We start from the raw sequence: 12524 nt of genomic DNA, 5'->3' as shown, positions 1-12524 counted from the left end.
GGTTCAAAATGAGAGTGATGGACACATGAAATAGATATTACGATAGGGACACACATGACAAGAAAAAAAACAGATTTAAATGCATATATTGTTGTACTTATTATTACATTTATTGTGAAGTATAACTAACGGTAATACCAGCTAAACCCTCGTGTCTGTCGAGTGGTTCGAGTTCCTGCACCTACTATGTAGACCTGTCAGGAACGGTTTAGTGATGCTGGCTTTGGTCTGTAAAAAAGATGCAAGCAGATGAGGTTTCTGAATTTGACTGACTTTTTAGCTCGGTTTATATTATTGTTTAAATGTGGCTTTTATTTGAATGACTGCATTGTTAAAATTACAATTGTCTACCATCTTAATTGTTGCTTTTCTTACTTGACTTCTGTTGATTTGGGGCCTGCACTGGTTTTGTGGTTGTTGTTTTGTTTTTCTCGTTTAGAAACGCTTCTGGTGATTTCCCAAGGGGTGTGCTTAGTGTGTCCAATCAAAGTGTGTTTAATCACTGCAGTTACAACAAGCAAATATTACGAGACACAGACATCTTAAAAACTTTAACAGCTTGGTTTTACCACACACATTCTTACTTACTGTAGCTGCTGATATGAATGCCTACCACGGCGTTTGCTACATGCATATTGACCTCAGACTGAATACAAATAAGTACAAATATAAGTGGAGTATTGAGACAGTTAAATGAGATGTCCTTGGCACCAGAACATCTGTACCATGGTTGTAGTTCATGTTGAACAGTTGGCGGACTTGTAGACCTTTTTCATGGAGGTCAGATGTTATTAATGCTGGAACCCTGAGAGTGGTTCCACCAAATAAGGCTGAAGGGAGAACGATTCAGGACAAATGACTAGATCCAAACTGTTCATTAAAACAACATCCACAAAATGAAAAAGTATGTATTATTCTTCAATTTACGTAATCCCACAACTGTGCACTTCAGATTGTTGTTGCTATTTACAGCACTCCAGGAGAAAACATGTGATGGATCACTGACCAAAGCTAATTCTCCAGATGTTTCACATATTTAGGATAACTTTACTCTATAAAGCACATGAGGCTGTAGTCTCTTGGAAGCATTGTTCCTGGAAGACAGAAATACAACTGAACAGAGACATGATATCATACAAAGTTCACTCACAGTTCAAAGTGATTGCTGCTGACAGAAGGGTGATGGGACGGCTCTATCAAGCGATGACACTACATCACTCTCAAGAAACTTCAGAACGTTATCTTCCTCTCAAGCCTCAAAGCCCCAGCATCTAAAAGGAGCAGGGGCTGGTCAGAACACACAGATAAACAGATCTACAGTATATTGTAGAGGAAGAAGAAGAATTGTGCCCATCCTGTCATACCCACGCAGCAGGGAGCACTGCAGGCCTTTGTTAAACAGCAACAGAAGCAGCTGAGTTTTTATTAATTTGCTTATTTTTTTCAAAAGAGATATTGTCAGTTGTATTTATCTGCAGCAGCAATTTCTGCTCCAGTAGGTGGCGGTGGATCAGCCTCCAGGCCGCTAATGGAAACAGAGAAGAAGAAACGAAAGAGGTTTATTTTGTATTTAGTCAACACATGAAGATCTTTTTCAGGTACTTGTGTCCGTAGAACTGCAGACACAAACAGACATGAACCGCAGCATGTCAAGGTAAGACACGTTAACTCTCTTCTGTACTACCCATCATTGTGTATGCTTTTATTTTGAAGTAGGACTTCACACTTATTTAATGTCTCCCAATTGGCATACATTTTATACATTTTTGCAAATCCCTCTTTTGTTTTTTCTTTTGAAGAAGGACGTAAAGCAAGACAGGTACGGAAGTAAGAATATATCAAAATAAAAGTCAAGGCGATAGAATGAGCGCGTGCAAGAAAACTGTTAGTCTATGACGCAAGCACATACCAGGGTAACGTTAGAAGAAACAAATAAATCTAAATAAATAAACGTGGGCCGATGGAAATATGTTCGCAACAGTTGACTACATGCATTTTAATATTAATTTCGCCATGTACACAGCAAGAGTTAGTTTTCGATTAATCTGTGTATTGTTTGATGCAATACAGTTAGTAATATGGTTTAATTAAATTGTTGTGTGTGCAGAGTTGTTGCTGTTAGCACTGGTATTTAATTTTCCACCATATTGTGCTGTCGCTTGAGTGAAAAGAGCAAAGACTGTATAAGGAGACGCAGAGTAAAAGTGTTTACCATGTATTCCACTAGATGGCACTATAAGTGTGTTTAAACCGTAGATTTAGTTTTATTTACCTGTGTCTTTGTTAATTATCTAGGTTATTGATACAGATGTGTTTATTGTAGGTTATTTCATCTGATATTTGATGTTTAGAGTTAATTTGCAACCTTGAATACATCATGTATTTACTGTGTAGTTCATGAAGCAATAAACAATAACAATTGAAAAATAAACGTTTGGTTCATTCTTCTACGCATTTTGTTGGCACATTGCATATCATTGGCGTTGGTGAGATAAACATAACGGGGGGGAAAGCACAGGTGTAAACAATTACAAAACAATGATGGCTGAGAAGCAGCTGAGTGTGTGCCACTGTGAAACAATAGAGGAGGGCACACAATATCTTACAGTGTTAGCACCCCACACATGCCAGCATTGATAGACGTTAAACATCACATCAGGTGTAAGACGTTATATTGTCGATCTAGAAATGAAAGACAACAAATTGTATACATATTATATGTATATGTATTTATTTTTTGAATATCATGTTATTTGTGTCAGACTAAGGATACAAAATGTTAGCTTGCAAAATGTTTAATAGCTAATTAAAGAGTGTGACCTGATTACTGAAATGTCTGAATGAAATCCTACTTTTAAAGATAATTCAGCCTCAAAAAACTAATTTAGGTGTAAAAAAGAAATAACTTCACATAGGCAATACAATAAAATATGATATACTTTCCACATTGAAAATGCCTTGTTTTTGCCGCACACTGTTTTTGGTGCATGTTCCATTATCATCAGCCTTCCAAAGGTAAGCTTCATAATGCCAAAGTGTGGCCACGTCTAGTTGCAGTGGCGCGCCTTGATTGGCCAGGTGGCGCTGTGGCACAACAGCATGGCTGATCCCAGCAGTGAGTCGAGTGTTGTGTGGCGCCACAGGATGTGTTTTCGCTCATTGCTGGGAAGAGTGGCAGACAGTGCTTTAACAACAGGCATACCTTTCTCATGCTGCACACATGAGGGGGAGAAAAAAAAGCACAAATTCTTCGGTGTCGACACTTCTCCAGCAGCTTCTAACGATTCCTCGTGACACATTTTGCGAATCCAGCTGACGTTTGAGCAACCCACGGGGACTCACGCTGTCTACTGTGACCTCAACCGATCCATAAGAACCTCTGACCCCGTGGCCTTCTATGTTGTCATGTTGCTCCAGGAGTTCAGCTGGGAATGGCTGGAGCTGTGGAGAGAGGTCGGTCTGCTGAACTTGTCACTCCGTCTATCTTGGTGGAGGACAAAAGAAGAGGACAATCCCTTATGTGAAGTCCTGTAAGCCCTTAGGATGGTGAACTGCTGCAATGTAGTCATATATCTCATATAGACCCAAGTAAAGGCTATATGATGCTTCTTGTGGTCTCTGTGGCGCACACAGTTTCAGGGTTACCCCCTCCCTGCTAAAGCATGATTGTGTGATCAGGATTTATGTGGCATCAACAAAGTATTTGTTCCTGTATTACAGTGAATTGGGCTTTCTTCGTGCCCACCAGCACTAATGACATTGTAGAAGTGTGCTCAGTTTAGTGATAGTGGAAATTGTACAAAGGCAGAGCTTCACGTGTTTTCTCCAGCAGGCTCACAATATCGTACATAATTGTATTAAGTATGCACTATTCTATATACTGTCATTACTATTATTGTGTACAAGAAATACGATACCATGTTTTGTACTAATAGGAAATGAATAAACAAGTGTGCTAAAAGGCATCAGTCAACGTGCGACTTTGGAATGCCACTGACCATTAGACCTCACAAAAATAACTTTAACACCTTTTTGTTATGCCAAGACGTCGTCGGGCTGTCTCATGATTTCATTTTCTTTTCCAGCTTTGTGCAGGTCTTCCATGTCCTCTGTGAAATGCTTTGGGGTTGAATAAAATCAATCTTTTTTTTTTCCCCCGTATGAATACTGACATAGAGCATATTCATTTTTGTCCCTTTTTTTTCCAGTGCGACTGCTCTGCTTGACATGCTACTGCAAGCCCACAGTGGGAATAATGCACTGACATTAACACATGGACAAGAGCGATACCAGGTCACTGATTGTGTGTGCATTAAAGAAACATTCCATAAAGTAGATGATTTAAAAATGTTACCAAAAGCTTTGTATTATTCATTCAATTTCTTCTTTGCAAAACAAAATAAACAGATTGAGCACTTTAAGAAGATGCCGTCACTGTGAAAGATTTAAACTTTTTAGGAATGAGAGTGCTGGGGGACTCTCGCCCAGTGGTGCTTTAAATCTGTTTTCTCATTGCACCTGTCTCGTGCCCTGGGCAAGCTCTCCACACTCTCTCTCTCTCACACACACACACACACACACACACACACACACGCATATTTGACAGGTCATCTATCAAGCCCTCAATGAGCTGAGGATCTGGGGAGTTTGGGCTAAATGAGAAATCATTGACTGGGAAACTGTGAGGTAATGGGCTCTGCTTCTCATTGGATAAGGAGATGACAGCAGATGACTGGGCTATACCTGCATTCATGTGGTAGAGGTGTAGACTCAGAATGAGAGGGCGAAAGGAGAGAAATAAGGCACACACGGTAAAATGTAAAAGAGTGACACAGTGAGAGCGATGGAATTGGAAATGTTAATTGCTTTCTCACTTGTGCTCATTGCTTCTAACCACATAACACAAAATGCTGATTAACAATTAGTAATGGTCAGCAAGTCAATGCTGAGTCAAAGTGTTTTGAGAGTGTGTATTACAGTAGTAATGACTAATACAACAGACATTCTGTGTGCAGAACAAGGTTTTGACATTTACGATTTGACATGGGCTTTGTTAACGTTTTGTGTGCGTATGAATGACTGTGTGTGTGTGTGTGTGGCCTGTAATTGAGCCTGCAACAGGCCGATAATGCTTCAAGCATCACCTGGCAACAATGTTTATTGATCTGATGATGCATGCTGGGAGAAGAGATAGCTTTCAAAGGTCAATGTTAATATCAGAAGGTCAGTGTGTTAACTCTGCGCTATTGTTTGTCTGCATGTGTGCATGACTATAACTGCTGTGTCGATGTGGTTATTATCTAAATAACAAATGTCCAAGTGCATTGTTGTCCCACGGCCAAGTGTCATTTTACACTTTCCGTCCTCCAAGGATAAAGCTTTGAGCACCGCTATTGTGACATTTATTGATGGCTTGTGCATTCTTTTTATGAATCCTTTTGTTTTTTTCTGCTGTCACAGCCCCCATCACATCCTGAACCATTGAGGTGTGTGTGTGTGTGTGTGTGTGTGTGTGTGTGTGGCATCTTACGTGAAATGTAACCAAAACTAAAGGGATCCTTTTTAATTAGAAATTAGTTAGCTTGTGGTGCGGTATAAAACCACAAACTGGAAAACTAAATATGAAAAACAAAATCGCAACAAAGAATTAAAAAAAAAAAAGGTAATCACAAACAACTGGCAGAGCAATTGAAGGCTATGCAAAATTGCAAAACAAATGGATCTCAAATTATATTATTCAGTCTCATATAATGAATGAATGAATTAGAATTTTTTTTTTTTTTAAAGGGCTTCTAGAAGCTCCACTCAGTGAACATTAGTGTTGGACGATGTGTTCTAATGTGATCTTGTAAAATGTAGTTTTGGTGAAAAACTAAAATAAATCAAGTTGTTTGACATGAATAAATATTTGGCACAGAATTAGGAACTTCCTCGCAATAGCTCGAAGCAGCGTGTGTTTTTGACAACTTAAAGTAAAAGGAAATGGTTGATTACAAAATACATTTTAGTTCATTGGCTATAGGCCTATTAGAAGTATTCTGGTTAATAATCACGAATATGATATCACAATTTCATATTGTGACGTCCCTAATGGCAAACTAAATCTTTTGGTAACAATAGTTTTTTTCAGTCCACAAGAGGATGCTTAGGTTTTTTTTCCTGGTGTGGTCATGGGTAAACTCAGCATGATTGGAATCTGTAGACTCTAATACAAACACTTCATGATGCAACATTTATGACAAGTTTTCATTACAGTGTTAGTCGATTTGTCTGCTTGACTGACGAAACCATTTTGCTGAAATTTCAAATAATTGAAGTGAGATAAACTGAGTGAACAGATGAGACAATCATGATAACATCGTATCGTGGGGCCTTTGGTTATTCCCACCCATAGTAGTTAGTATTAGTGTTTATTGAAGAAAGAAGACAATGGTATTACTTAACTAACAGTGAGAAGACTAACATATTTAAAGGGTTATTACACGATTAGCTGTAAAGTTAAAATGATCACCTGAACAGACATTTCAGTCCACCGGTGAGTTCATCCGTCTCACGAACTGAAGTGCTGCACTCTTTGTATTCAAATGCAGCACTGGAGTTTCATTTGCTGGGTTTTGCAGAGGTCAGCCTCTGACAGGGGATCAGTGTACGGCAGACACAGGGCAGATTGATTTGACCTCCGTTTTTCTCTCCCCCTCCACCGCCAGATGTTTATCCCATTTAGCGTGACGGACTCGGGGATGTGGGCTGTTGTGTGTGTGTGTGTGTGTGTGTGTGTGTGCGTTCTGTCCATACGTGGCTCAACAAAGCAATGGCCCTGACTGAGCTAGGCTGAGGTTGATAGATTGTACTGAACTATCTGTCACAGGCCAGGGGAGGGGAGAGAAAAAAAAAAAAAGACGGGTCGGAGAAGACGGAGGGATGAATTCTGATGATGTCCCTGCGAAACAAACAACGAGACGGAGAATGAGTGGGATAGGCTGTCACTGGGAGCTGACATGAAGTGATGAGCTGTCAGGCTAGTTTTGTTTTTTCTCATTAACAAGTCCACCTCCTAAATGTCTCTTTTTCTAGCCAGGAAACTACTTTTATGAGCCTCTCCGCTCAACTAACCCATGATAAACATGCTCAGGGATACAAAAAACAATTTGCCATGTGTCAAATGCTTTTTGTCAAAGCGCCTCTTCTGAAGTGGGTGGAAAAAGGTTGGTGCATAAATTGAAAGGTGTATAACACCGGATTGGGGCTAAGGCCACATGGTTAATAGGAAGCTTTCTTAAATGCTCCAAGAGAACCCCATTAACCTCTTCTGTGATTAGAGATCCCCAATCACAGGAAATGAATACATCCTAATCACCATGCCCATCAAGTAAAGAATAATTAATCAGTAAATTAGTGCATGGTTTTGGATGATGTTGGATTTAGCAGGGTTTTTATGTTTTGTGTGTCTTCCATTCTGATTTTTTTTCGGGACCGGTGGCACCTTTTTAGAGAGATAGATTGGGTGCTCGCTGCCAGAACATCGTCTGCAACAGAAAAACCCTATGGCAGCTGACAGAGCAGAGTGACTGAGGAGGAGGGAGGCACCACTCTATTATCCATCACTCTCCGTTTGAGTCAGCCGCGCCACATGCGAGTTTGCACATGGTGATGATGATGCACGCACACGCGCGCAAAAGAGTAAATACAAGGAGGAACATGGCCTGAACTCCCAGCCATTCTCTCTCTCTCTCATCCTCGCACGCGCACACTTGACGAAGGGCAAGCTATAATGATGCTCTTACTCATTCAATGGCGAGCAGAATCTCCTCATTGTGTTACTGTGATAACTAAAGAGCCTGAATCTTGAATAGGATGAACGTGAGCTAACGACTTATTAATCAGACTGCGATACTTAAAGCAAAGAATGCTGCAAGGAGAGCTGGAGTGTAATCCCTCTTCTCTCTCTCTCTCTCTCGCTTCCCCATACAGAAACACAAACATTCATGAAACCTGTTCTGTATGTGCTAACAGAATATTGGAAATAGGTACTTCCATGTCTGCTCGCGTATAGGGCCGAGTGCCTGTCTTTGTGTCGACAGAAGTGTCTTTTCTGCGTGTCGCTCCGTGTCAGAGAAGTGCAATGAATGTCTCTGAAGTGTGTGCTGATAGCAGGGGACAGGCGCCATCAGTCTTGGCATCATTGGCAGATTAATGAGAGTGCTGTATTTAGCTCCTGCCCTGTCTCTCTGTCTGACCTACTGTCAGAGAGTTGTTCTGCTCTTGAAAACTCTTTATTTCCTATGTGAGACCACAAGCGTAACACTAACCTTCAAACTTTTTATTTTTTTTATGGATGGCTGATTGAATGGGACTGGTTGGGTTTTTCACAGCCGTATTACACTTTTAGTTCACTGAAGAACATTGTCTTTGGAGTTATACTGTGCAGTATGAAACACAGCACAGGCAAAGAGGCTGGCCTTCGCCTGTACAGCCTTTTAAAACCCCCGCCCAGCAACCAACATATCTTCCATCGCCCCTCTTGAGCCGCGACCCAGAAAATACGACTGTGGCTGGGACTCACTCGTGAGTCCTGACCCTCTGTTTGGGGAACACCGGTCCAGAGCACATCTGTATTCAGCCCTAGCTCGGCACTCATATTGTCAATGGCCGGTGCCCAGACTCCTGAAGATGGATGAAGCTGAAGCCCAGTCTAATAACCAGTCCAGCCCCCCGGGGTGGGGGTAGCACTACGCTCCTCTGTCACCTGGGTCCCTGCACTGTCTCCATATTGACTTAGGCATTTCATTTTCATGCATTCATATTCATCACCGGACAAATCTTTCCAGCTCCCGTGGTCTCTGGGTCACACCTATCTCTTTCCCTGTGTCTGTTTCTGCCTTTCACATTCTGTGCTATTATAATCACCCAGTTCTTCTTGGTGCGAATCCCTACTGTCACCAACTATGTCGCCCTCCTGTAGTCTGCATATCACATATCTAAATAATAAGTATGCAGTGAAGTAAACACATGCTGTTTCCATAAAATGCATGCCATCTTTTCATCCTAAAATGTCTTCCTTGTGTGCGACAGGTACTCTCTGTTCTTTATGTTGTTTTGTATTTCCTGCCTGACTCCACTGAAAAACAGAATTTTTTCCAGCAGCTGAACAGGAATCAGGAAACAGGAGACCGAGAGGAGAAATGTAAAGGTCATGGCACATTGGTCAAGGAGAGGAAGATACCAGTTGGATGTTTACAGGTCAAAAGCGCAATAACTTTAGGGTCAACTCACAGAATGCAGAGAATGAAAAACATTAAAATCAAACAGAAGTCAGAGGACCGCCTGGAGAGGTTGCCTTTTTTTTATTTTGTCTGGAATCTGGTCTTGAACAAAAGAATGGAGCAAAGATAATAGAACTGGGATGCTGCACTTGCAGGCTTAACCACACAGAAGAAATCAGGCCACAGAGAGAATGAGAGGCTCTCTACAATGTTTTTGGGCTCAGTGCTGGTGTTGGGCTGAGGCTCTCGAGCTGAAGTAGGCAAGTGCTTGTGTGGCTTTGTGTGGATCATTATCTGAGTGCTGTGTGGCTGAGCGGCTGCACGCACGTTTGTAGCATTGTATCCGCATGTGTGTATTGTAAGGGAGGATGTGCTACAGCAGCAGCACTATTGTTCCTACCTCCCCTCGTACTCTTCCTTCCTCCCCCCACCCCACCCCTCCACAGGGTGTGGACAGCAAACAGGGACTGATTGCAATGTGCTGCTCCTGTATTTGAAGAAGACCCGTGGAGTCATAGGTTATGACGACTGGACCTGGTGAAAAATAAGCGTCCAGCCAGCACCGGGGGACACGCTGCGCTGTACTGTCCCGTGTCACACTACAGCGCCACTCCTCGCCACGCCATTAAAAATGACAAATGCTCTCATCAGCATACTTTCACGCTGCCTGATGCTCCTGAAGCACTGTGTCTGCCCCAGTTCATCTGCTGGCCTTTGCCACGGTTGGACACAACCATTTATTCAGTGAGTCACTTTTGATTTATAAGGTGTTTGATTTTTGTCATCGCAAAGGTTAGGAGTTGAATCGCAAAGGAACACAAAAGATAGATGCAGTAAGAATACAGTTCGGGCTTGTTGAAGGGGGAAGTGTGGCTTCTGCCACTGCTTCTATATCTTATTGCACTAACTGTGCAATAAGATAATAATGGGCTTATTGCACCAACTGTGCAATAAGATATAGGCTCTCATTTTATAAGCTACATCATATTTGGAAAACCAGACTGTTCAACCCAAGCAGGTAAAAAGTATCTGGGCCAGTATGCTGAGAAGAGACAGCAGTGAAGTATTAGGCCATCCAGTGGCCCCGGGTAAAAACCAGGTCTACTCAGGCTGTAGATTAACAACCCCATCCCAATTCTTCAGCTCCAGGGACTGGTGGGGGGGGGGGGGGGGGGGGGCATATCTAGCCCGGGTAAGGTGTATGTTTCTGGGCCACAGGGCGGCAACTGCCCCCTTCTACTGCTCAGGCAGACCTCGGCCCTCTGTGTCCCTGAGGGGAATTGCTCATTGTGTGTACCATCTGTTGAAGCACACGTGCACACAAAAGGGGTGACGGGGGCAAGGATGGGGGGGGGGGCTGATGTGCAATGCCTGTTTAATATCATTAGGATGTGCAGTTGGATTCACTAACGCTATTAAAGAACATCCTCACCGCAAATGATGTTTGCACTCGTGGGAGCATAACGGGAGAGAGAGAGAGGGGGGGCCAGACCGTGTAATGGGCTACTTCAGACATTTGTCTAAAATGTATGGCGTTAACAGGGTGGGGTGTGGGAGTTGGCAAACGGTCCTTTTTAGTAATGAAAATAGAGTAAAATTTGATTTTGATGTCTTAGTTCGGGATGATATTCACTTGCAGCACACACTTTCAATAGGGAAAGTGAACAGGCCATATGGGAGCCTGATCAATTGTTCAACAGCAGCATTATCGTGAACCACAGGCTGACAGGCCACTGGACCAGCACACAGTCGTTTAGATCGTCTCCCGTGGGGAATGGACTTGGCTCCGTGCGCGCTTGCTCTGCAGTAGCGGAAGTCACCCAAGTGGTGGCGGTATTTCCCTTCGGTGAAGCGGACGCCGCCTCAAATAGGTCAAGGAAAAGTTTTGTGTTTTGACAATGCGAGGTGGGCGGAGCGGTGGGGCCGGTGATTGGCTAGCGAGTTTCAGCTCTGGGCCGTTGATTGGCCCCAGCGCTCTAATGGGGCTGTGAGCAGGCCCCCCCCCCCCCCCCCCACACACACACACACCTCCTTCTCCCCCCTCTCCAGCCCCCCCCCCCTACCCCCCCTGCTCCTCGCACCCCTCAGCCCCTACACTCCGCTCTTCCCCGGCGCTGATTGTCACACATTGTTTACTACGGCTTGAAATGTGACTCACAACACAGGCTATCTGCTGGACTACCGCTCTGACAACTGAGGGAGTCTTTTTTGACGCGCGCCGTGCGTCTTGGTAATTTGGGGACAGGCCGTGGAGACTACCTTTTCTGCCATGACAGTGGATTTGTTTGCGCTTTTATGCGTGCTGGTCACCACATCCTCCGCGATGGAAGGTAATTAAAAAAGATTGGGATTAATGCTTGTTGTAGATCTTGTTTTGAAATGCTCCTCTCCAAGACGCGCCGTTTTTTTTTGGGGGGGGGATGCTTGCAAACGTTTTCTTCTTCTGTTGGGCAGCGCTGCGCCGCTGGGCATAGGGATACAGGGATGTCAATACACGTGGATCGCAGCAGATCGCCGTGGTAATCCCTTTATTTCGGCGCGCCAGTCCTCCCACTCCGCTGCTCGTCACTGGTGTCGCTGGTCCACGTGAAGAACATGACTTTAAAATGTGTTTAATCGCATACGATAGTTTATCAGTGGCTGTGTTTCTCTCACTCTGAAGTCTTCCTCGTTCTATACATCAGGAGTGCAGAACAGGAAGAGTCTCCTCTATAGATATTGTTATTTGAAATTTGCATTATTCCATGAGCAATTACTTTTCCACAGTGGGGAAACGAAGGCTACATTTTATGAGCCTGTCAAACCTCCAATGCTCCCGATGAAACACTATTTCCAGAAGCCCCTGAGCAGCATTCAGTGGCATTTTAAACTGCTGAGAAAAACTCTCTTAGATTGTGGATTGCACTGATTTAGAAGTCTCCCTGTAACCTGGATTTAATGAAGCCGTACAATTCTCTTTTATTATCTTTGGAAATCAACCACTCTATTAAACAACAAACAAAAAGAACAGCAACAAACACTCAGCCTCAACCCCCTTTTCTCAGACTGTCCCCTTTATGTTTTTTTTCTCCATCAATCTCCATTCCCTTTCTCTCACTTCTTGTGTTTGTGCATCTCCTCCTATTTCCTCATTTCTTTCTTGTGCACGCTCTATCTGAACAAGCGGCAATGCCACTATAGGCTAATATCCCGTCAGTTAAACATGTTTTTCATTTCCGCTGTGGGACCCTGGGGACCGAAACACTGGCTGTAGCCTCAGAC

The 12524-nt window shown here is 43.1% G+C and overlaps 1 protein-coding gene across 1 annotated transcript in view; it reads left to right on the top strand.

The window, feature by feature from the left end:
* Nucleotides 1-11532: 11532 nt before the first annotated feature.
* ephb1 (EPH receptor B1) overlaps nt 11533-12524 on the top strand; it is a gene marked incomplete at both ends in the record, with an annotated part of 137100 nt that continues 136108 nt past the window's right edge. Inside the window, one exon of the mRNA XM_079173575.1 lies at nt 11533-11593. Coding sequence (XP_079029701.1) covers nt 11533-11593 — 61 coding nt within the window. The remainder of the gene's footprint in view (nt 11594-12524) is intronic.

The sequence above is a fragment of the Pholis gunnellus genome (genome assembly GCF_910591455.1).
Source record: "Pholis gunnellus genome assembly, chromosome: 14".
NCBI classification, from domain to species: Eukaryota; Metazoa; Chordata; class Actinopteri; order Perciformes; family Pholidae; genus Pholis; species Pholis gunnellus.
Note: the sequence above shows the minus strand (reverse complement) of the source record. Positions and strands in the feature narration are given on the sequence as shown.